General features: G+C 43.7%; 1 protein-coding gene across 2 annotated transcripts in view; it reads left to right on the top strand.

Moving 5' to 3' along the window:
• The window catches only part of FNBP1L (formin binding protein 1 like), a 245,367-nt gene that overhangs the window by 168,140 nt on the left and 51,149 nt on the right, over window positions 1–26,078 (top strand). For both annotated transcript variants that reach the window (XM_077452895.1, XM_077452894.1), the window contains exons 4-9: window positions 718–865; window positions 1,523–1,585; window positions 3,220–3,324; window positions 10,534–10,662; window positions 18,963–19,109; window positions 20,682–20,885. In XM_077452895.1, coding sequence (XP_077309021.1) covers window positions 718–865; window positions 1,523–1,585; window positions 3,220–3,324; window positions 10,534–10,662; window positions 18,963–19,109; window positions 20,682–20,885 — 796 coding nt within the window. The remainder of the gene's footprint in view (window positions 1–717; window positions 866–1,522; window positions 1,586–3,219; window positions 3,325–10,533; window positions 10,663–18,962; window positions 19,110–20,681; window positions 20,886–26,078) is intronic.

Here is a 26,078-nt window from a genome sequence, read left to right as displayed (position 1 = left end):
GTGTTCCATTAGTCTAGTGCAGTTAAAATGCAAAGTTTTTTACACCCTTTTTTTTTTTTTTTTTTTTTTTTTTCTTTTCAAATGTGGATTAAAAAAATTGAGTTGGGTGGAAAACTATTGGCTGACTTTATCATGTCAGATCTTTGGCAGCTCTGCTCTTTCCAAACAGCCGCTGGTGCCATAGCTAATGGAATTCAGTAGCCAGCACTGGAGATTCCTCCATTCACACTGGATTTTCTATTCAGCCTGCAGGGTTGAAAGAACATTGGGCTGTGTCTGGCTAGCTTTTCAGTATTTTGGGGAATAAAAGGCTAAGTTCGCCATTAGAAAAAAAAAATTAAATGCACATGTTTTTGCAGGAAAAAGTGCTTTCTGCCCATGCCTCTATACAGGCTTTCAGTTAAAAATCTGGAAAAAGTGTCAATAACCGTGCGATGATCAGCACAGTTGTGGTCCATCATTTTGACGTAGGGGTAGATGGGACTTGTAGTTTTGTCTATTCACCGATCTATCCTGAATTTAAATGTGACGGAAGCTCCGAGGAGAGGAACCTTTTATATGCTGTCACACGGGGAAAGCTCAGTCAGTGAAGGGGAAGTGTGGTGGAACATATTATACCGTAAATATGCATGCAACAGGTTCTAAAGGTGAACTTATCCTTTAAAGCTGGGTACTGGTATAAGGTTTAAACTGACCCTGTTTTATGTTTTTTGAAAGGTTTACATCTTGTGCATCCTTTTATAATATCCTCAACGAACTGAATGATTATGCTGGACAACGTGAAGTGGTGGCAGAAGATATCGGACACAGAGTTTATGCAGAAATAATGAGATATTCCCTTGACCTGAAAGCGGAGAGAAAATCGGTATACATTTTCACCTTTTGCATTTAGTCCAATGTTGTGATGTCAAAATGCATATACTGCACTGACAATTTAGAACAGTTCCCCCCCCCCCCCCCCCCCCCCCCACTGCTAAAAATGGTGGAAACCTTGCTAATACATGGTCATAAATGTACTAATAGTCATCATCAGTGCACTTGACACCGCCCTTTAAAACGTGCTGGTTTGGCTTGGTCCTATGGCTACATTAAGACATGAGATAATGGCTGGAAGATGAGACCTGGTTATTTCTGTAGAATGATCGATGCTTATTTTTTGCATGTGAACAAAAGTATGCCCTGTGCGGACACATTTATCTCATCGAAGCAATAACAATCGGGGTGAACATCTGAGTCAATAACCCCCTGGAGGCACTAGGTATTGCCCCCCCCCCCCTTTTTTTTTTTTTTTTTTTTTACAGCGAACATATCGCTCATTTTTGCGGCTTTAATTGTGTTTTTCAAAATAAATCCGACAAACCTTACACTATTATTTACTATTATTTACTATGCTCTGGAACATATTTATCATTGTTTCAGCAAGGTTGACATGAATATTTGATCCTTAAAATGGCCTTCTATATTCCAATGAAGCTCTGACAGTTTTTTCATTTTTTTTTGTATTTTTTTTTTTGTATTACAGCATCTTCAGGAGGGGAGGAAAGCCCAACAGTACCTAGACGTATGCTTTAAACAGATGGACAACGTGAGTGATCTTTTGTCTTTTTTTTTTTTCTTCTACATTATAGGTCTGTTCTTGGAGTGTGTTTTTTTTTATTTTTTTTAAATGAATATATAGTATAATTAGACAAAATTCATGTACTTTATAGGCACAAAAATACAAATACGTAAAAAAATTTTTTTATTGCTACACAATTTAAAAAACTGAAATCGGTAAACAATAACGGATAACAAGCACCCTTGATAGGACATGATCTATACGGTTACATATTCTGTGTCTTCTGGCTTAAGGTAGCATATAGTATATCCTTCAGTAGATGGCTCGACAAGTTTTGTGGAAACCACTTTTTCAGTAGGTTGTTTGGGTGCTGAGTAGCTAAAAAGCATAAAAAAAATCTGATGCATCTGATGGTCAGACGAAAATGGCAAGGCAAGTGAAAGGGAAATCCACCCGTCAAGCACCAGAATCGAATGCAGTGCCAATAGGAAATAATCTTGTTGAGGTCTCAAGGCTCATCCAGCTGATCAATATACTATATATCAGATAATAGTAAATGTGTGAGACTCTGCAACATATTCCTTCATCAAGGGCCAGCAAGGGTCCATAATTGACCAACTCTCCTAATCTAAAACTGAGAGGGCCCCTAGATCTTCCCAAATACCGGTGTGTATGTATATATATATATATATATATATATATATATATATATATATATATATATATATATATATATATATATATATATATATATATATATATATATATATATTTTTTTTTTTTATATATATAATATATATATATATATATATATCTATATCTATATCTATCGGCCATTGAAAATCAGGAAAGTCCTGTCCTGTAACCTGCAGTGGCTCACAGAGTATCGTTTGACACTGCTTGGTTTTCTTTTTGAATGGTTACATGGAAAGCAGCAATATGAAAATGGCAAAAGAAGTTGGTGAAATGCAGTTAAAATTAGAGCTGAGCTCAGGGCAAATAAAAATAAATTAATGTTTTATCTTCATTAAGATTTTATTTTTTTAAATGTAGATCTTACTAGAATCTGTCTTGATATCAGTTTTTTACTATCCTCTGTACAGTCGAGAAGGGTTGCCGTGTTTGCTGACGGGTGGAGAGAGCAGAGAGACCAACTCATCATTGTACTGCTTCTTTTCACTCTGGTCACAGGCTTTTGGTTTGTTCTTGGCCAAGCTGCATTGCTTTAGTGCAGCAGGTCGTGAGCCTGGCTGTGTTTGACAGGTGTGCACGTCTCCGGACTAGATAGCATTATTTTACAGTAAAAGCAGAAAGCTGAAATAAAAAAATAAAAAAAACACCTTTTACTAGGTAAAGTTTGAACAGTTTTAGAAATAGGAAAACTTTATTTTATTTTTATTTTTTTATTTCTAAAGGTTTTGTTTGCACAAGCTTTATAGACTTCAAATAGTCCACCCAAAATGAATTCTTGTCAGTTAAATAGAAAGGTGATTGGAATATCAGTGCTCTGTAATTCTGAAGCTCATCAGTGCATGATACTGGAGGCTTGGGCTCTTGAAAGTGTCTATTATAATTTTAATTTTGATTTCATAATATTACTGTTTGGTTTATGTGCTTTAATTGCTGTTTCTTTTTTTAATAAAATAGCTTTTTTCTTGCAGAGTAAAAAGAAGTTTGAACGGGAATGCAGAGAAGCAGAGAAGGCACAGCAGACGTATGAGAAAATGGACAATGACAGCAATGCCACCAAGTCTGATGTAGAGAAGGTAACCATACTGTAGTAGTAGCACTAGTTAATACATGAACCTTTATTTGTTTAACCATGTAATTCAATGCCCACAGTCTGATCAACTGTGAATGATATAGCAGTAGAAATTCTGCTTTTTGCTCAGACCCACTTTTCTATCTCAATACAGTCTTTATGGAACAGCTCTTCCTGTTTATAGATGCCTGATAACACATTGTCGTAATCAGAAACAGGCATGGGTTTGGGTATGCTTATCAAACTCCTCCTGGTGGGCTTCTCTGGAATATGGAAAATGGTGTGCCTAGGTAAAAGGTGCTAATGTGCTTTGTCACATAAAAAAAAAAAAACTAAACTTTAGGTTTGAAGTACATGTTTAGAAGTTTCTTTCAAACAGATTTCTCTTATATTCACCGACCGACACAGCTCCTCTCTGTAACAAAATGGGTTGTCAGCCCTATCACTGGAGATTACTAGGAAAGTTGTAATACAACACTTCATACAACACTTCAGAACTTTAAGTTCCGCCCTGGGGGTGGTCCCTAGGCTACAACCCCACAGCCTGCTCTAGCAGAACTCAGGTTTTTTTTCTTGTCTAGTGAGGAGATAAGACTTGAACCCTGCGGGCCCATAGGTCCGTGTTTTCTTTGATGCAGAAGCTTGGCTTTTTGCGCAAGATGAATAATCCTGTGATCTTCTATCAACAGCCGGCTGGCTGACAGGTTGGTTCGCTTATCCTTGTAGTCTCCCCAGTCTGGCCATCGAGCCTGTGCAAGTCGCAGCTATGGCTCGGCAGGCCACGACATACCTCTGCTCCAGAGCTGGTCGTGAGCTTTATGCTCCGGGGCATACATTGACCGGGTTACTAATGTTTGCGTCACAGTATGCCGGGCCAGTAGTCTTCCCTGTACTGATCGGGAGCTGACTACCGTGGAATGTCTCCCAGATTAGGGCTGGTAAGTACAACGCTCCCTGCCTCAGCAAGGTGGAGCAGCTGGGCATTCCCTGGGAGGTAGATTCAGGGGCCCCCCTCACCCCCCTCTCTTCTCTCCCCTGTCCCTAACTCCCCTCCTTTCCCCCCCTCACGGGGGTGGGGGCTGTATATGTGCTGAGCGGTGTGTGTGTGTGTGTGTCTGGGCTCTCACCTGGGGGTTTAGTTGTGCTGGGTGCCTAGGTCCTGCAGCTTAGTCCCGCTGGATGCCTGTGTAGTCTGCCCCTGTGTTGGCGCAGCGCTGTGTCTGCCACATGTTCTCTCTAGTCCCTCCATAGCGCTGTTTGACGGTTTCCTGGTGATTCTCTATTGAGAACACCGCCAGCCATCTTGTAGCCGGGCTGCGTTTTTGTGCTCTAGCAGCTGCCCCTGTGCCCTCGTGCGACCGGCCACCAACACAGTTTTGCTATCTCTGCATCTGGGAGCACTCTGGGATCATCAGGCACTGCGGTAATACCCGCTGGACTCACCACCCTGGGCCGTTCCACGCTGTTAGAGCCCCTCAGCCAGCGGCAGCAAGAGGGTGGGACTGTCATTGTCCTAAATCCCCTTCGGGTGGCAGACGGGGTAAGGTCAGCATGGCTTCAGAAACTGGTGTTTCTTTCCCCGAAATCCAGGCAATTGCAACCGACTCACCTGCGGACTGCGCGGTCCCTATGTACACCCTTACGGCAGTCCTCAATTCGTTCGTTGCCAAGATAGAGGCGGTACGTGGGATGAAAGGTGCTAAAAAGTGGCCCCTGCCCCCCCGTCCTCTGGGTAGAGCTCTGACGCAGACTTGGGTCCTGCTGAGGCCGGTGACCCCTATTCTGTCTTTTCAGATGACGCTGACCAGGACCGTTCAGACAGTGAGGATGAAGTCTCCGTCTGGGTCCGTGCATGACAAAGCGCTAGTTGGAGCACTTATCACAGCTGTGCGTGATATCCTGATGATTCAGGAGCCAGCGGATCCCTCTGCTGATGTACCGGTCCCTTTTGGATCCTACAAGCCAGCAGGTTCACCTAAGGTGTTCCCGTATCTGACTTATTTTGATAAGTTCATTTACAAGGAATGGGGTCGCCCGCAACGGACCTTTGCAATCCCCAAATACATGGCGGTGCGTTACCCCTTTGAGGAAAGCCTTCTAAAAAAGTGGTAGTCTCCTCCGGTCGTGGACCCCCCAGTATCCAGGTTAAACAAAGTAACAACGATCCCGAGGGGACTCCTGCATTGAAAGATCCCACGGATAGGAAGGCCGAGGCGGTGGCTCTTTCCTTGTTTACGGTTGTGGGGTCAGCCGTGCGACCTGTACTGGCATCCGCACTGGTGTCGCAGGCACTGACTGAGTGGGCAAAAGTTTTGCAACACGAATTGGGAGAGCAACAGGCCTCCCCTGTCTGCGTGGAACTAGCAGACCAACTAGTGCAAGGCCTTAAGTATGTCTGTGATGCAGCCCTGGATACTCTCCCTCTCTTATCCAGGGCTTCAGTGTCAGCTGTGGTGCTGAGGCGCCTGATTTGGTTGAAATGCTGGTCTGCTGACCAGGCATCCAAGAAAGCCCTGACGGATCTTTCCTTCCTTGGCAACTGACTCTTTGGAACCTCGTTAGATGACATTATTAAAAATACCACTGGTGGTAAGAGTACTCTATTGCCACAGGCCAGGAAGGCTAAGGAGCCACGCTGCAGGCAAGGGCCCTCTTTTTCCGCTCACAAGCGGCTTTTTCGCCTGCCCGGTGCTTTGACAAAACGTCCCCAGCCCGACAGAACGCCCACGGGCGGTCAAAAGCGTCCCTGGAACTGCAAGCCTGCGAACAAAAGTGCTACCGCTTAATGGTTTGCCCCCACCCATGTCTCGGGTGGGGGGGGTCGCCTTCGGGAGTTTGCAGCCCGGTGGTCCTCGCGGTTATCTGACCAATGGGTCTGCGATCTAATTTCCACAGGCTACAAGATAGAGTTCCTCTCTTGGCCGCCAAACAGATTCTTCCCCTCCAGCATACCTGCGTCCCCGATTCGCTGGGAGGCCCTGTTGGGGGCGGTAAGGGACTTTCTGAATCGGGGGGTGATTGTACCAGTTCCAGAATCGGAACGCTTCCAGGGATTCTACTCAAATCTGTTTGTGGTTCCCAAGAAGGAAGGGGTACGTCTGATCTTGGACTTAAAAGCCCTCAATCGCTTTGTAAAAGTGCAGAGGTTCAGAATGGAATCAGTTCGCTCAGTAGTCGCTGCACTCCATCAAGGGGACTCTCTGGCGTCCTTAGACATCCAGGATGCATACCTACACATACCCATATGCCTTTGGCATCAAAAGTTTATGCGTTTTGAAGTCGGGGAAGCCCATTACCAATTTGTGGCTCTTCCTTTTGGTCTGGCATCAGCCCCCCCGAGTCTTTACCAAGGTACTGGCTCCAGTGTTGTCGTTGCTGAGACATCGTAGGATTGCGATCGTGGGCTACCTGGACGATCTCCTGAGAACATCTTCCGCCTCAGAATTAGAGGAGGATATGGCGATCATGCAGACCCTGCAAGAATTTGGGTGGCTGTTGAACCTAAAGAAGTCGGTGATTGTGCCGACCCAGCGTCTGGAGTACCTAGGTTTGCTGTTGGACTCCAGGGAAGAGAGTTTTTCTCCCTTCAGACAAATTGCAGACTCTCAGGTCCACGGTGAAACTGCTGATGAACCGCAAGTGGTAGTCGCTCTGTTTTTGCATGCGAGTACTGGGACTCATGGTAGCCTCCTTCGAGGCAGTACCCTTCACCCAATTCCACACCAGAGTACTGCAGAAGTAGATCTTGTTGAAATGGGACAAATCTCAGTTGTCCCTGGATTGACAGATCCAGGTGAGCCAGCCAGTCAGGGACTCTCTTCTCTGGTGGTTGAGGTCCCCGGGGATTCAGTCCGGAAATTCGTTCCTTCCTCTGAAATGAACGGTGATCACTATGGACGCCAGGTGGTCTCTGCTTTTCATTTCAATGAGGACATTGTATTACCATCACTGTGTCCTAAGCCGACGCACCCCAAGGAGGTGGCCCTTCACGCTCTGGACGTGGTTAGAGCCGGTTCACACTCCGGGCGATGCGAGGCGACACGACTTGCCTTGCCGCGATCTGACAAGTCGCCCCCGTTCTGTACTATGGAACCGTTCTGAGAGGAGCGACTCGAGTCGCTCCGACTCAGAAAAAAGGTTCCTGTACTACTTTTGGGCGACCTCGGGGGCGACTTGCATCGACTTCTATACAGAAGTCATTTTCAAGTTGTCGCTGAGGTCGCGGCAGGTCGCGGCGAGGCAAGTCGGTGTCGCCTCGCATCGCCCGCAGTGTGAAGCGGCCCTTAGGGCCCTGAAAGTGTATTTGTCTACCACGGCTCCCTTTTGGAAGTCAGACTCACTGTTTGTTTCAGTGGCTGGTCCAAAGAAGGGCATGGCGGTCTCATCGGCCACCATTTCCAGGTGGATCAGACAGATTGTAGTCCAAGCCTACGCCTTAAAGGGACAGGTGCCCCCCTTTCCGGTCACGGCCCACTCTACGAGGGCAACCGGACCGTCTTGGGCCTTCCGAAACCAAGCGTCGGTCGCTCAGGTGTGTAAGGTGGCGACCTGGTCGTCTGTCCATACGTTTACCAAGTTCTACAAGGTAGACGTCGGTGCATCGGCTGATGCCTGTTTTGGCCGCAAAGTTTTGAAGACGGCCGTGTAGTTGCAATTAAATATGCAATCTTTATTTTTTCCTGTTTTTTCGATAAAAACGCAGTACTGTTCTGTTAAATGCACTGTTGCATTACTTCCGCAAATGGTCGCGGTTTTGGGGATCTCTCCTGTTGAGGATACCCAGTTATGTGGTGGTGTTTTTCCACACACTGCTGTTTTTTTTTGTGGGTTTAGTTTCACTAGTTTCCACTTGCCATGGTGGATGAAGTTTTTATGCTATTTTTCCCACCCCTCGTTTTGCACTGCTTGGAGGCGTCCCATTTTGTTAGAGAGGAGCTGTGTCAGTCGGTGAATATAAGAGAAAATAGGATTTTTGTACTCGCCGTAAAATCCTTTTCTCTGTAATTCACCGACCGACACAGCACCCGCCCCTCCCTTTTCTCTTTACGTTATGCTGCTTGTTGACGTACTGAGTTCTGCTAGAGCAGGCTGTGGGGTTGTAGCCTAGGCACCCGCCGTTCTGAAGTGTTGTATTACAACTTGCCTAGTAATCTCCAGTGATAGGGCTGACAACCCATTTTGTTGAATGAATGAAATACTTGTATAGCGCACAATGCGAACTGAATCGCCTCTAGGCCTTGTTAGAGAGGAGCTGTGTCACTCGGTGAATTACAGATAAAAGGATTTTACGGTGAGTACAAAAATCCTATTTTTCTTCCAAGAGCCTCTCTTAAGGGCCCGTTCACACTGGAATGCAGTACGGGAGAGCGGTGTTCCCGCTCAGCTTCCTGCACCGTATTTAATGACACCCCAAATGCAGGTTGCAAACACATTGCGTTCGTCCACAGCAAATCGCATGGTACAAAAATTAGATATATAATATATATATATATAATTTCACAAAGCTAATGTAAAAAGTTTCATAAATATTTATATACAGTGTCTTAGACAAAGGGTAATTTTATGTATAAAGTGGATTTATAGTTAAAGTATAGATACACCTAAGAACAAAAATATAACAAATTGCCGCTTACCAATCCTTCGATGTGGCTGCATTGGTTTTCTTTTTTTTTTTCTTCTTTTTTTTTCTCCTAGTTATTCTGCCAAACAATACATCCCTAGGGTAACAATGCTGTCTCACTGTGTTGTATATATGTGGGAGCAGCTGTGTCACCCTAGCCTGCTTGTTTCTCTTGATTTTGATTACAGAACACCTCCCCTCACCTCATCTTAACAATATAGGGCAGTGGTTCTCAACCTCCTAGTGCCGTGACCCCTTGATAGATTTCGCAAGTTGTGGGGTCCCAAACAGTAAAATTTTCGTAGCGTGGGTTGTCGGCACCCAAGACAAGACAAGTAATTTGCGCCCCTAACCCACAGACATTTAGCGCTCCCTGAGTCCCTTTCACGCGTACATTATTAAAACCCCTTATGGTACCTTTTAGGATGTACCTAGCCGTATTTCTTGTTCTTTCTCCTATTCTTTCTTTCCCTTTTTTTCTTTGTTCTTCCCCCTCTTTTCCTCTCACTTCCATGTATTTTCTTTTTATTCCTTCTCTTACCCCTTGGTGGGGGGAATGGGATAAGTGGCAACGCTGGGGGGAACCCTTGATCAAGGTCATCTGCTGATTGGAGAACTGTATTGGAGACTTTTTATGGCAACTCTAATCACAGGTAGTGTTACTTACTGTGACTCTGGCTTCATTGTGTTTTGCAGCAGTGACACCTATGCCGAAATCAGGAGATAGGGTCTCCTCCAGCCCCTCCCACTTCACATTCCTTACCAGTCAGCTGACCTCTAGTCTCTGCACCCCAGCCATGCTGTAAACTGCATGGGCGGCTGCGAAGAGGCTGAGTGGGTGGTCACAGGCTCCAGGGACAGCCCTGCTGGGAGAGCTGTGCCAGCTTCAGGAACATCTGAAATGGAAATGGAATCATGGGCCACTTGTAGATGGGTTTAATCAGATGACTGTGATTGTCAGTGGGCACTTTAATGAATGGAAAAATAGATCCCTAGTTTAGCTTTATTAATATTTATGTAACCACTTGCTCAGTAAGAGTGTAACCTAGGTACCAAATGACCTTCCCAAAAGTCTAAAGACTCATACACACGATCGGACTTAGTACAAACTTTCCTGTGGACTTTTGTACAAAGGGCGTTGGCCGTAAGTTTGTATTGCATACACACGATCAGACACCACAAACGAGAACGTAGTGACGTTTCAACATACTGACAACACTTCAAAAGAGGACGTTCAATTACTCCAGCGCCACCCTTTGGTCAACTTCTGTATTGTTGTCTGATCTTTTGCATTGGTTCTGAGCATGCGTGTTTGTACTTTGTACAAAAGTCTGATGGTTTTGTGTACACACGATCTGACTTTGCTCCATCAGACTTATGTTGTCAAAAAGTTTGTCCGTTCGCACAGCCAACAAACCGAAAACCGAAAATGTTTTTCCGATGGAGTGTACACGCGGTCGGATGTTGCCTTAAACCAGCTAATTTTGCATTTTTGTTGTCAAAGTCTGATTGTGTGTACAGGCCTTAAGACATTATTCATGGCAAGCCCCTGAACTTTATATACATAGCCAATTTTTTTTTTTTTTTTAACAGGCAAAACAGCAGCTTAACCTGCGAACACACATGGCTGATGAGAGCAAAAATGAATACGCCGCCCAACTGCAAAACTTCAATGCTGAACAACACAAACATTTCTACATTGTTATCCCACAGGTTTACAAGGTAGCTTCCTTCCTTTGCTTATTTTTATTTTGTTCTCAGTTTTAAATGTTCTCTTACTGTTTGATCTAAGATTAGTTTACATACTACTGTGTACTTGTTAGGATGAAAAGAACAGTTGATTAAAAAGTAGTGTATCATGGAATATTTAAAGACCAGAAATATATTTATAATTTAACCCATTCATGCCACCTCCCCATCTAAATGGACTTTAATGTAGAGAAGAGGAAACTGCTTACTGATTACATGACTGCTGTGATTGGCTCTCACATCGATCCTATGATCAAGAGCCCATCCCGCTGACTACCAATCAGAAGCTGTAAACCAAGAGCTTGTCATAGTTACCTAGTTATCCTAGGTTGAATGTTGAAGACACTAGTCCAACCAATAGAAAAAAAAGCCTCCATATGCACAATCCTATACCCACAGATGATCCAGAGGAACTATATAAATAGTAAAAAGGTAAAGTCTGAACATGTAGGCCTTTTACTAGACCATTTTAAGTTGGCTACCGCTGTGCTTGGCCCTGTACCATATAAGCACTGTGACCAGAGATCATTGCAATAGTACACAATGGCTATGCACGAAAGCCATTTTTTATAACTGACGTGATTGGTCACAGCGATCACATGGTACCAGGGCCACGCACAGTGGCCCAGTAAATCACTCTGGGTTCCTCTGTGTCCGATGTACACAGCGGGGCACAGATTGTATCACTGTGTGATCCCTAGGGCACGTATGAGGCGCACAAATGGCAGGACAACACATGACATTCAGTCGGGATAACTTTGCTACCACCCGGCTGTATTATAATAGGATGGGACCTAGGTGGCTAAATATAGGCACCACATTGGCCTTGCGCCAATCCAGGGATACAATGCCAAGTCATTAGAGTCCCTAATAATGTAAAACAATGGGTTAGATATAGCTAAGCTTAGTGTTTTAAGGACCCTTGCCTGTAAGCCATCGGGTCCCGGTGCTTTATTCACCTTTATTTTACATAATGTTTCAGGACCATGCCAGTTTTGAGCCATTGAAACTCGAGTCAGTTTCTAGTACTATCCCCATTAAGAAAGTGAGCCACCCCATTTTCCTTTGCACACACAGAGCTAAAGAAAGTATGTAATTGCCCTTCTCTATGACCTTGGTAGCCAATTCAAAATTATCTAGTAAAGGGCCTACATGCTCAGACCTGACCTTTTTTTACTGTTAACCTGCCATTTTTTATTTTTTTTGCCATTTTTTTTTCAGCCTTGATTTGCCTTTTACATATTCTGTTATATTCTTTGTACCTTTTTAATGATGGCTGTCCCTCATTTTTTATATTTTTTAAAAGTTATTTTATTTAGAGGGATTTTAACTTTGTATGTGAGTCACATAGGTTATAGTTTAGCCTTTTAAACTTATTGCCTATGGGAATATATTTAGCAGTGTTTTTTTCATATAGTTTATTTGAAGGATTCCCATTTATGTTCTGTGTTTTTCATGACAACATCCCCTCCCAGTCTAAATCTTGGAGAGATTACAATAAACAAAATCATGTTATGGTCACTGCTACCCAGATCATTTCCACATTTTGACTTTAACTGTTCTAGCAGAACATCATTTCTAGTTGTGGCATCTATGAACTGTAACATAAAAATGTCTTGGTTTATAAATTTCCACCCTTTTTTACTGTTCCAGCAGTGCTATTACCACAGTGAATTTCTGGATAGTTAAAATCCCCCATGACGGCTCGGTCAGTGTGCTGGAAGCGTGTCTCTCAGCACACAAAATCCGACCAACATGGACGCATATGTTTGGCTGGGCTTTAAGGCCTGCTTTTGCATATATGTGGTCTGGAAGAGGTTAAGTATTGTATATAAAATAGGAGAACTGGCATAATATCCCCAAATCTTTTTAACGTGAAGAAATAGGAGTGAATCTTGTGCTGTAAGACGTTTAAGGGAGTTTCACATTTCCTCTCATAATGCTGCATTTTTCTTGGTCATTAGGGGATGTTTTGAGCAATGACTTTCCTTATAGGCTTCCTGTTTATAGAACTTGCGGATACCTGTTAACTGCAGCCAAGTCATACTTTTACATGTTTGCTGTGCTATATTTTCAGCAGCCTACTGAAAGAAAAGGCACTATATATTTTCCATATACTTGTACAAAGCATGAAATCACATTGTTGTGTTCAAATGTACACTATGATCCCTGACGGCTGTATTTTGCATTAAGCTGAAGTATACGTGTAAACTCAGGATGAGACGCCTTTATGCAGTTTAATTGAAGAGCCCCTCTGCTGTTTGTCTCAATGAGACTCATTCTACAGGCAGCAATGCAGCCCTTTCCCCCCCCCTTTTTTTTTTTTTTAAGACAAAAACTGATCTCCTATAAAATCCCTCCGATACACGAAGTACTTAATTTTTTTTTTTACCAGTGTCTGCAAGGTGGATGGAACTGTTGTTTGAGCTCTCTGAGCTCCAGGTCTCTATTCCCACAAACAGTTCTTAAATGAATCAAGGGATTGACCGATCAGATCCATTTGACACAGGCTCTATATGCTTAGATAAATGGTACCCGAGCCTCGCAAAGAAGACTCAAGATCCTGCAAGGTTTTGCTTGTAATGCGGCTATTGGGCGCTGGACCCTGCAAAGTGGAATCATAGACACAACAGTGCTAAGGCATTCCTGCAGGGTGCTGTACAGGTCCAAGGGAGTGGACCCTAAACATGAAAAGGGTTCCCAGTCTTTGAAGGTTCTCAAGCGACAGGAACCTGCCTTGATGGGTGAAGATTGGGTTCTTTACTAAGCTGCCCTGCGTCTGTGCGGCTAAGTGAAACCCCTTTGTTACAATCACTGGGACACCCCACAATAAGTAATCAGTCAAGCTAGCTAGAGGCTGGACACCTGTGTGCCGTGACCATACGGGGGAGTTTTGGGCTAGCTGTGGGTGTGTTTGCAAAGTGTACCTTTTTTGCTTGTGTCTGGCTACTTTTTACCTGTATGATGGCACACGATGGTGTGCCATTTCGCCTTGGTTCGCATTCGCAAGAGCGCCGCTGTGCTCAGCAGTTTGTTAGTCCATAAGGGCTTGGTGAGCCCTATTAAAGGGTCTCCCTTCTTAGATGTGTTAATACTACACCCAGGCACTCTTTTTGTACCTGGGTGTAGTATTAACACATCTGAGAAGGGAGACCCTTTAATAGGGCTCACCAAGGCCCTATGCAACAATCCTGCTAAGCACCTTTAGCCTGCCAAGCAACACCTCATATGACATCGCGCGCGTAGCTTTGCCACACATGCACCGTAACCTTTATCTGGGCGCACAATTTTTTTTGCATCATACGCGAATGCAACCATGCCTGTTCGCCAGGACCGCGCACGTGCATGCGCATCCATGTGCAGAATGTTCCGAAGCACAGCCAGCTTATTTAACCTGTGCATGCCAAGCATGCAGTGCTTCCAGAAGGCAGCAGTGGGAAACGCTGGGCTCTGAACCAGGCATTTGCAGCCATTCATTTCACCTTACTTAAGCCATATGAGGTGTTGCTTAGCAGAATTGTTGCATAGGGCCTTGATGAGCCCTATTAAAGGGTCTCCCTTCTCAGATGTGTTACTACTACACCCAGGTACAAAAAGAGTGCCTGGGTGTAGTATTAACACATCTAATAAGGGAGATCCTTTAATAGGGCTCACCAAGCCCCTATGGACTAACAATACAGGGAAGGGCACACCTAAGGAGTCAGTTCCTGATGAACCTAGTCGTATTCCTAGTGTATCCCCTAAAAGACCAGAGGCTTCCGGGCAATCTGAGCAGCTGCGCCTATCTGGTATTGTGCCTACAGTCAACGCTGCTGCTTCACCCTTTATCACCAAGGATGAACTTTCCTCGGCCCTAGCCAGGTTCGAGCACAGGATTGCTGGCATGAGTACCTCCATCCCACAGGGTGGCAAGAAGCGTGACAGATCCCCCTCCCCAGAGCTTCCTAGTTTGCAGCAGGGATGGGTTGAGGATAGGGAAGAGCTAAAAGCTCAGGATTCTGTGGAGGGCCTGGCGGATGAGTCTGCTGCCAAGCAATCTGGACAAGGAGATATCCAGTTGATGTCTGCCTCCGCACAGAGGCTTTTGATCCTTTCTCTTACCAAGATGGTTTGTTCTACCTTTAAGTTGCCTCTTGCAGAGGTTACTGAGCCCCCTGGTCCTCTTTGGGATCCCTGAGGCCTCTTCAGTCTTTCCCCTTACACCCTCTGTTGGAACAGTCGGTGTATGCTGATGGGGAACATCCTGACAGGATTTTTGTTCCTCCTTAAGAGGTTTTCCCTTTTATATCCCATGGATGATAATTTTAAGAAGTGGAGCATGTCAGCCGTAGTCTTTCTTAAACAAGAACTTAACTTTTCCAGTAGATAACGCACAGAACTTGAAAGACCCTGTTCACAAGAAATTGGAGTCATTATTAAAAGCTTCTTTTCATTGGCCAGTTTAGTTATTCAGCCAGCTGTTGCAGCAATTGATGTCTGCCAGTCTGCAAAGGATCACGTCAGATAGCCTGACAGATCTGGCTGAAAATAAGACAGATGTTCCTCGAGCGCTATGTTTTGCTGTTGACACCTTTAAGGATTCAATACAGCAGGTTTCTCGTTTGGCTCTCTTGTCTGTACATATGCACAGACTTTTGTGGCTTAAGAACTCGTCAGCCGAGCTTCCGTATAAAAAGTTATTAGCAGGTTTCCCCTTTCATGGGGCGCTAGAGCCAGGGGCAAGCCCAGGGCCAGAAAAAGCCCTCTGTACAAAACTCTTCTAAACCTAGCACCAAGCCCTCATTTTGAGGGGACGCCCCCACTCTATCGGGTGGGGGGGGGGGGGAAAGCTGCTGCACTTTGCGGACATTTGGAGAACAGTAGTTCAGGACGAGTCAGCTATATCCCGCGGTTACAAGCTGGAGTTGCGGGGGATTCCCCCTCAGAGGTTTCTAAGATCCAGCGTTCCCTCGTATCCTCCAAAAAGACTTATTACTTCAGGCACTATATCATTTAGTGCATCAAGGAGTGATTGTAGAGGTTCCTGTATCCGAAAAGGGGCACAGGGTTTTACTTGAACCTATTTACCATTCAAAAACCAAACTGGGACACAAGGCCCATTTTGGACCGAAGATCCCTGATCGAATATCTGCTGATCAAGTCCTTTCATATGGAGTCTGTCCTCTCCGTAATAGCCTCACTCCAGGTGGGAGCCTTTTTAGCCTCCATCGATATAAAAGAAGTGTATTTACACGGTCCTATCTTTCAGCCTCAGAGGTTCCTGCAGTACATTTGCAGTAGAGGAACGTCATTTTCAGTTTGTGGTGCTACCCTTCGGGCTTGCTACAGCTCCCCGGGTGTTCACAAAAGGTCTTAGCACAAGTACTGGGTTTTTTAAGGGCCCAAGGGATCTTGGTGCTCGGGTATCTGGATGACTGCCTGCTCAGAGATCACTCACTACAGGCTCTAGAACAGAGCATAACATACACAGTGCGGTATTTGGAAAGCTTAGGCTGGATCATAAATAACAAAAAGTCAACCTTGAGCCCAGCTCAAAGTTTAAAGTATTTAGGTCTGCTCCTAGATACGGTCCAAGCAAAGGTATTTTCTCCACCCATAGGGATTTGTGCCCTGAAAGATATGGTGTTTCAGATAAGCAGCACCAGCCAACCCTCCAACTCTGTATGAGTCCTCTAGGGAGGATGGGGTCCTCCTTCGAGGCAGTGCCCTATGCCTAGTTCCATTCCAGACTTCTTGTTGGTTTAAAACAGAAGAGGACAAGCCCTGGATTATCCAATGTTCTTATCTCCTCGGGCACGCTTAAGCCTGAACTGGTGGTTGCAGGATCAGAACCTGCGAAAATGTAATTCTTCCTACCAGTAACTTGGAGAGTACTGACTACAGTCTCTCAGGCTGGGGAGTGACTAGAGGGGCTTGCAGCTCAGGGGAAATGGTCAAGGACGGAACAGATTCTGCCTATCAACATCTTGGAATTACGGGCAGTACATCTGGCCCTACGGTCTTGGACGGTGGAGCTTCAGGACTGTCCTATCAGGGTTCAGTCCGAACATGCCACTGCAGTGGCCTATATAAACCACCAAGGCAGTACCAGGAGTCATTCAGCTCTGAAGGAGAGGAACCACATACTAGCCTGGGCAGAGGGACATGTGCAAATAATATTGGCAGTCCTTATCCCAGGAGTAGAAGGCATATTCTCAGCCACCAGCATATCTGCCCAGGGGAATGGTCCCTACACCAGGGAGTGTTCCAGGAAATTTTCCAGCATTGGGGATGGCCAGAGGTTGACCTACTGTCATTCAGGTTCAACAAGCTACAGCAGTTTGTGTCCCAAATGAGATCCTCTGGCAATCGGAGCAGATGCTCTGGTAGTTCCATGGAGCCAGTACTCCCTGGTTTATTCTTTCCTGCCGAACCCTCTCCTTCCACATTTGTTGCACAGGCTTCATAGAGGGGGGGGGGGGGGGGTTCCAGTCATTTTGGTGGCACCAGCCTTACTCAGAAGGCCCTGGTTCCCGGAGATTGTGAGACTGACAATAGATGGGCCATGGCTGCTTCCACATCATCCCAAGCTACTGTCTCAAGGTCCTATATCCCCCCCCCCCCCCAATTTACAGTCTCTAAATTTGATGGTATCTACCCTAGTGAATGGTAGAAAAGCTGTCACTAAGAAGATCTATCATAAGGTCTGGAAGACTTATATTGCTTGGTGTGAAGTCAGAAAATTGTATCCTCAGAAATACGTTTTTGGGAGAATTCTCTTTTCTACAGTCAGCTGTGGAAATCAGATTGGCTTTGAGTACAGAGGTCAGATTTCAGCCCTGTCAGTATTCTTCTAAAGGCCTTTAGCCTCCCATTCGCTGGACCGAACCTTTATGTAGGTGGCAACTCATTTGCTTCCCCCAGTTAGGTCACCTATGTGTCCTTGGGACGTGAACTTGGTGCTGTCTGTGTTACAGAAACAACCATTTGTACCTATCAAGGAAATTCCATTAGACTTGCTGTCACGCAAGCTAGCCTTCCTGATTGCCATCACCTCGGCTAGAAGGGTGTCGGAGTTGGCGGCCCTTTCATGCAGGGAACCATACTTGACCCTTCACCAGGACAGGGTCGCATTACTTGTCTATCCTTTGCCAAAAGTGGTGTCAGCCTTTCATTTAAATCAGGACATTATTTTGCCACCTTTTTTTCTGACTCGTTGTCCGGGCAGTCAAGGTTTATTTGTCTAGATCTGATGGGATCCGAGGATCAGACTCCATTTTTGTTTTACCAAAAGGACCCAAGAAGGGGCAGGCAGCTTCCATTGCCAATTGGGTCCGTCAATTGGTCATTCAGGCCTATGGTCTGAAACGTAAAGCTCCTTCTTTTAGGGTGAGAGCTCATTCTACCAGGGGGTGTAGGAACTTCCTGGGCTTTTTGCCATCGGGTATCTGTGGCTTAGATTTGTAAGGCTGGTACCTGGTCTTCAGTGCATGCGTTCACAAAATGTTATATGAATGTACTGCAGGCTGCTGTATAAGGTCTGATGGCTATTGTTTGGCAGAGTGTCTCCCTCCCCTCAAGGCTATTGCTCTGGGATGTCCCAGTAGATAATGAATATTAGCCTAACTCTGTGTCCCATGATGTATGAAAAAGAAAATAGTATTTTTTCGTCATACTTACCTGTAAAATCCTTTCTTTGAGTACATCATGGGACACAGAGTCCCCCCCCCCCCCCCCCCTTTGGAGCGTTCAGTGCTTGCTACAAAACTGAAGTACTTCCTGTATGGGAGGGGTTATATAGGGGATCACTTCCTGTCTAAAGACCTTTTGGTCTACCAGTGTCCACCTGGAGATGAAGTATAATCCAGTAGGTAATGAATATTAGCCTGTGTGTCCCATGATGTACTCAAATAAAAGGATTTTACAGGTAAGTATGACAAACAAATACTATTTTTCCTTCTAGTGCTGTGGCATTAGGTTATTGCGGCCTTGACCTAGACCGCAACAGAATCGTTAGTTTATGCTCTTTGCTTACCTATTTGCTTAGAGGACCTGTAGTGAATGAAGGCTGCTTGCCAATTACCTGCTTGGAATTTTTCATTTTCCACATTGTACTTTTGCTTTATTAAATTCTAACATAAGTGTCATCCAAATCAGGATTTTGTCCTGATGTAATGTGAAGCGTGTTCATTACACTCAGAATAGCACTATGAAATATTCATTTTTAAAAATCTGTACTTTTCACCATAGTGACCCTTTAATGTCTGATGCAACCCCATGCTTTCCCTTCACAGCACCTTCAAGAAATGGATGAACGGAGGACTGTGAAGCTGAGCGAGTGTTACAAAGGTTTTGCTGATGCAGAGCGTAAAGTTATCCCAATTATCTCCAAGTGCTTAGAAGGAATGGTACAGGCTGCCAAGTCTGTAGATGAACGCAGGGTGAGTGTGTGGGAGTTGCAGAAGGGATTCACAGCTTTCATGTAGATTAGGTTGGCATTTCATGTCCGATAATATATGAACTGCTAAACTGTCAGTCCTAATATCTTATATCTGTAACGCAACACAAAAATGAAGCCTGTATATCGGCAAGTGGGGCATGAGGGTAAATATGCTATGCATTATAAGAGGTCATGAATTCCCTAACAAATAGTAATGTTTGTGAAATACTGAACCCAAAGGTAAATATATTCAGGTGTGGTTTTTAGTTTAAGTGGCAACTTTCTATGATATGGACTGTCCCTATAGGTCCTTGGAGCAGTCCAAAAGTAAATGTAAAAGGTAGGAGTAATAAGTATAGAGTTAATGACCTTTATGAAAGATCAGAAGGTAAAACCAGTGGTGTTTTGAGGGCTCACCATTCTTTCATCAGGAACAAAAGAACACAAAATTATATCCGCAAATGTAAAAGTGGTGAATATGTTGCCAATTCCAAAAGTATAGTGTACCATTAAAGTGGTTGTAAACCCTTTACAACCACTTTAGCCTACATGTAAGCCTAAATTAAGGCTTACCTGCAGGTGCAAGAAATCTCTCCCAAACCTAAAAGGTTTAGGAGATATTTGCAGAAATAGCGGCACCGCTGTCTAAGTGTGCCATTGCTAAAGGCGACACGGGATCGCCGGAGCCTCGATACCTGGAAGTCACTCCGGGATAGATGGTGGCGTCGGAGGAGACGAACGAGGACTGCTTCTGGGGCTTCGATTAAAGGTAAGTAATTCATAATGAGCTAGTATGCTCTATGCATACTAGCTCATTATGCCTTTGTCGTGCAGGGGTTTTTATTTTTATTTGAGGCTTTATTTCCTGTTTAAACCAAAAGGGATATATTCTTTGTCAAATGTTTTTCACGCTTCATAGAATTAAAAGGAAATCGCTACATATAATCACATTTAGAAACCTATACATGCAACTGCTCTAGGCTTAAAGCAGTACTAAAGTCTACGTGAAAGGTTTTGCTCTAATGTGCATGTTTGGCTATCTTGATTGGCTGGCCCAAGATGATGTAACACCACACATGCATGCAGGAGTTAAAATTCATCCTGGTACCCAGGGCATGTGGAGAATGTTCACTAAACTATGCATGCATGACAGTGTGCCCTCAAAAGAAAATCGTAGGTAATACTGAAATGTATAAGACATACTTATAAAGCCCTTTCAGTTCAGCTTTAACAGGGCTTATGTATGAGCCCTGTTAAAGAAGCCCAAAAAAAATTCTTGTAGCTCAGAGCAAATCAGTTGCAGAGATGTAAGGCTGTAGTTTAGATACATTATTATACTGTGTATAGCTTCATTGTGCCAAAACCGCATTCCTTATCGGATGAATAGCATTTAACTTTGGCAGATTGGTTGTGTTATGTTCGTACATGTGGAGTCACTGGCTGACCAAGAAACCTAATGGAATGCAGACAGGTTAGATTGTGATTTACACTAATGCTGAAGTTCCTATGGTGTTTGTATTGCAATATAAATGTTTGGTTTTCTGGATATATTACCCAATTTATTTTGATACAGGACTCTCAGATTGTGGTGGACTGCTTTAAATCTGGTTTTGAACCCCCTGTGGACTACCCGTTTGAAGATTACAGTCTACATATTTACAGGACAGTTTCAGATGGTACAATCAGTACCCCAAAACAGGAAGTAATGCGGAATGACCCAAAGATTACAATGGGCAAGGCTAAGGGGAAGTTGTGGCTCTTTGGAAAGAAACCCAAGGTAAGAATAGAACAATCCTGCTTACTCGGTAGCATTTTTATACTAGGTTCATCATTCAAAGGAAAGTTATTAGACAGAATCAGTGTGCATTTCCTGTGCAATTTTTAGTCCTGGATTTTTCAAGCAGTATAGAGGCACTTTGAGCAAATGCCTGTAGTGTAGTTTGATCTTTTGTTGTACCAGTGTTACCTTTTTGTTACAGCCTTTTTTTGGTTCTCATTTTGGACTACAGAATGATTAGCCTTTGTGCTGTAGAGATCGATCAGTGGGAGTGTTTAGTAGTTCATTAAAAGACAACTGGACTAACACCACTCAGTCCACACACATGCAGTATTTTTTGTTTTTCTGCTCGGCATACACTGCACAGGTGTTAAACATAAGGCCTGCGGGCCAATCTGGCCTACCAGGCCTTGTCATGTGTTCCGCAGCAGCCCCCGGCCGCCACCTCCGGCTCTCTCCCGCTCTTCCTGGTCTGGTAGTGGGGGCAGTAGTTGGGTGGTGGTTATTAGTTGGGTGATGGCTGTTATTTGGGAGGTGGTGGTTTGTGATTGTGGAGGTCTGTCAGTGGTGAGTGGCAGGGTAGTAGTTGGGGGGGGGGGGGGTGCAGATCTAGTAGTAAAGGGGCGTTAGTTGGGGTGAGCTGAACCCTGCATGAAGCTCACCCATGAACCCTGCGTTCTGTACACAGCGCAACCCTGAACCCCTGCGCTCTCATTACAAATCTTTTGACAGGTGAAATCTCAATGTATTTAAACTCTGAATGTCAGTTTTATCTGGAGGTCCAATTAACATATTTCAGCTCCACTAATAAGTATTTATAGAATAGACCTGACATCACAGTGCATTAAATTTTCACCTTGCTACATAATTCTTCAGGCCACATATGTGAATTGGATGTGGGTTTCTCTGTATTAACACAAGGGTGTGACCAGCTCTCAATGGAGTTGGTTCACACACCTCAGGGGCGGTCGTGGTCTGCATTTGAAAAGGGTCCTGTGTGTCTTTGATTCTGAATCGGGTGCGAATTCAGGCAGAAATTCGGACCTGATTCGCACCTAAATCAGTGAACAGGGATACAGTGGGACCCCCTGCTGTGATTTGCGGCTGCAGCATGTGTGAACCCAGCCTCAAAGATGAAAAGATAGAAAATACCTAAATAGTTTCACCAGCCTAAGCAAGCCATAGAATTTCCTTTTTATATTTTAGTTCACAATTTGGGGAAGTTGGGTAATATTTAATTGCAAAAAAGCAGAAGCAAGTTCTGACCGCAGTCTGCAAAATGTCAGAAAAAGGCAGAGATTCTTGCCGTGCTCAGCATGCCTAGGCATTGCGGCACCCCCATCTTAACCTTATCAAGATGAAATGAATGATCTTGGCATCATTCAAAAAGCTGAGTTTTTTGTTTTAAAGCTAATACAGGGGAGGATGATAATATGGATCCTTTTGGATTGCTGTACTGTAACATTTTGGTTAAGTGGTAGCTAATTAAGCTTTATTGGATTCCTGACTTAGCCAGATCTATTGCTTTCTGAAGCCTCTGGCATTGGGGTCATATGCAGTAAAAAATGTATTTACCAAAGTGTCTGAAGCCAACATAAAGGTGAAAAGAAACCCTCAAGCCCCACACTATCAGTTTTTCTGATGAGTTTTTCCTTCAGAGTTACCAAAACCATATAATATGAGGTCAAACCTTAGGCATTTCAATATGAATTCAATCAGGCAGGCCCTTGCACTACATGCTTTTGGTAAACGAAGGAAAAACTCGGCAGAAAAACTGATAGTGTGTATGAGGCTTAACCCTAGATTCTATTATCAGTTTTGTAGCATTAGCTAGTTTTTAACAAAAAAGGGTTGGTTCACACCCGTCACGTTGTCCATTGCAATCCCAATGAATAGACAGGGCAGTTTGCCTTCTGTCCTATTACTTCAGTTCACACAGACCCGTTGTGTGTGCACAATGCTCACCAGCGGGTGCCCATTATAAGAACTAAAATCTGTGCCTACTGGTGGGAATGGGACCAACTGTGTCGCTGGAAGTCTGGATTTGGCAAGTTTGACTGTGACCTACCTTGAGATTGCTACATATGCAGAAGGTAAAAAAGGCTTTCACATTCTCTAGTGTGTACAACTAGAAGTTCTGTATGCTCAAACAGGAACGCTATTGCTAGAAACTGGCCATCTGTGAAAGTAAAAAGTGAACTTGGAGTACATGTTGCACTCTAGCAGACCTGTACTAACTTTCGAAATGCTAACTTTGTGATTAATCGAAAACTGATATTTCAGATTCTGATTAACTTACAGGACTTAAAGAGACTTTTCAAGTCCTTTCAATAGCTACACTGATTAGAAAGGTGTTCACTTTACATCCAAAGTTTCAATTTGTTTTGCATTTTGGTGATTAACCCCCCTGGCGGTATTCCCAAGTCTGGCTCGGGGTGAACATTTAGTACCATTAGTGGTAACCCCGAGCCAGACTCGGGATCGCATCGCTGAATCCAGGAAGAGGTTACTTACCTTGTCCCCTGGATCCAGCGATATCTCCCTGCAGTGCGAGAGAGCCGTCCTCCGCTCGATCTATCACATTGCCGGGCTCCGTTCCCTGCGAGCGTTGCGATGCACGGGGACTGAGAACAGCGCCAAATTCAAAAAGTAAAACCCACGTTACATACAGTATAACGTAATCTTACAGATTACAGTGCTGTATGTAATTATTTCACATCCCCTTTGTCCCTAGTGTTCTGCCCAGTGTCCTGCATGCAGTTTTACATTATAAAAACTGTTCTTTCTGCCTGGAAACTGGAGATTGTCGATAGTAACCAAAACTCTCCCTTTACATCAAAAGTTGCTAGAAAACAGATAATAAATTAGAATCACTCGAAGAATTGAGCGATAGCTATTTGTGGGGAGATCCATTATCAAACACTGCAAAGTAATGACAGTGACAATTCTGCAACTGAGAAAATATCAGTGTATTTGATTACAATATTGAATATTTTTTATTATTATATTATTTGCTATAATTTATTACATTATAATTTATGATTTCATTTTTCAAATTTTATCATACCTGGGATGTATGTCTGCTAGACTCTGGTTTGGACAGATTTAAGTGAGTTATTCCTAAGAATTACAGGCCTACAATATAAAACGCCAAATTTTCATGCAAAATACTTGTACCGCTTTCAGCACCTAAAATCATCATACCGCCAGGGAGGTTAAAGCCAGCCATAGACAGGTGGCTCCACGGGAGGAATTCCCCCAACACTGTTTATGGGGGAATTGAGTGATTTTTCTAGGGCCGGATTATTGCTGTTTTCCCTTCTGTAGTAGGAGGAATGAGTCTCCATGTAGCCATGAGCAAATAATAGTGGTATATAGCGACCAGTGTAAAATGTGCCCTATTAGTATCCTATCATTGTTAAAATATACATTTTGGAACAGACTTGGTGAGTTTCTTTTTTAGAAAGGCAGTTTTGCCATTTGACCTCATCTCAACTTATTTAAATCAGGAGGCTGTTAAAAAATGCATATTTGTGCCTGTAATGTAACGCTGAACAGTTTTTCATTGTGTAAATGTTTTCCATTTTTAATTACTCCCAGCTAAATTTTCTTGAGATGGAATAGATTTCTTGACACCATTTTACAGACTGTATTTGGTAACGATTCTCCAGCTTACTCATTTTGATTCTCATATTTGACAAGCATCATCTTTAGATGGGACGTGGCCGATACAGGCTATGTAGTGTGTGTGATCTAGGCAGAAAGTTTTTAATATTGTAATGGACAAGTTTAATTGCCATATATATTTTCTCTGTGTCCCATTGCTAGACTATACCCCCTAAATGCCCACCGCCTGGAGCATATGGATTCAGTGGGTCCCAGTGTACCCATTTAGACAGGGAACTACTCCAGTATAGTGTGAGTGAGGTGCATGTATGCAAGCAGAGGACAGCTTCTTTCAGAGGTCTGAGGAGAGCCGTAAGTATACAGAGCCTGTGTGCTGAGTGTTAGGAAGTGCATTTTTGTTTTCCTACAACCAGGCTGAACTGATGCATTTTCTCATGCTTTTATATAAATTTCGAGCATAGCGTATTTTTGCTGGTCTCCAGGTAACAACATACATAGAGCCACAGTTATTTTCATTCTAAGCTGTTCATTTATACTACCCACCTCTAAAGAGTCCTTGACACTACTTTAGAACATGTCTGGAAATGACATTCTTTCAGCTTGGTGCACAGAGGTCTGCTTGTCTGAGGTCATGGTGTGCGTTTTATACCTTTTGACAACAGCCTCCTGCAGATCTGAGTGTTACACAATGCTTCTATATGTTTTCCATCAATTCAAAACTTGAAAATGAAAATGTTTTCTTCAAATTGCAGCTTTTATTACCGTTTGCAGTGACATGCATGACATGATCTGGACTTGGTTGCTGTAAATGATGTTTGAAGCATGCATGCTGTGTGATACAGTACATATATACTAAATGCAACAACTAGAGGTTGATGATACTTGTAACCTGTGGATTCCAGGAATTCAAATAGTGCAGCCCCAGTTTGATTTATTCTGATTATTAGAATTTTCTTGTGTCACTGGAAATGGAGAAATGCAATCCAATTACTCTGCAGATACAGGCTGCAAAGCAGCAACATGTGAATATTTTAAAGGGGGTGATTCTTTTCTATACTCACTGTACATGCATTTTACTACATTATGCATATCTTGCTGTGTGAAACTGCAAGAACTTAAAGAGAAACTGTCAGTAACGTAAAAAAATTGCAAGTAAAAACACAATTTTTCTTTACATATTCAATGTGCCTTTTAAACTTGCTAGAAAATTTGACACTCTGATGGCCAGTGCCCTTGCCCCTCACCTTCCTACATAGCATTTTATATAGTAGCTGGGGGAGAAGTGACAACGGAGTCTGCTGTGGCTGCTGACCTCAAATTTTAAATGGTTGTGCGCAGCAGCATTAATACGGCTTTTGGAGGTCTGCTCAAGCGGGGAGGGTGGGAGGTTACAGGTAAAAGCATGTATAAAATATGTTCAATGAACATATAAATCCAATGGGAAGGTTTTTGCTAGAGAGTAGTTTGGTTACACTTTAAACAAAATATTGTGACTTACCCCCCTTAGGATGCTAGTTGCCTGGCTTTCTCTGGCATCAAAAGTCCCAACTCCTGATCTAGTAGTAA

Source organism: Lithobates pipiens, unplaced genomic scaffold, assembly GCF_037356315.1.
Source record: "Lithobates pipiens isolate NorthernLeopardFrog02 unplaced genomic scaffold, aLitPip1_a1.2 Scaffold_23, whole genome shotgun sequence".
NCBI classification, from domain to species: domain Eukaryota; kingdom Metazoa; phylum Chordata; class Amphibia; order Anura; family Ranidae; genus Lithobates; species Lithobates pipiens.
The sequence above is the reverse complement of the archived record's forward strand: the minus strand, read 5'-3'. Positions and strand labels throughout refer to the sequence as shown.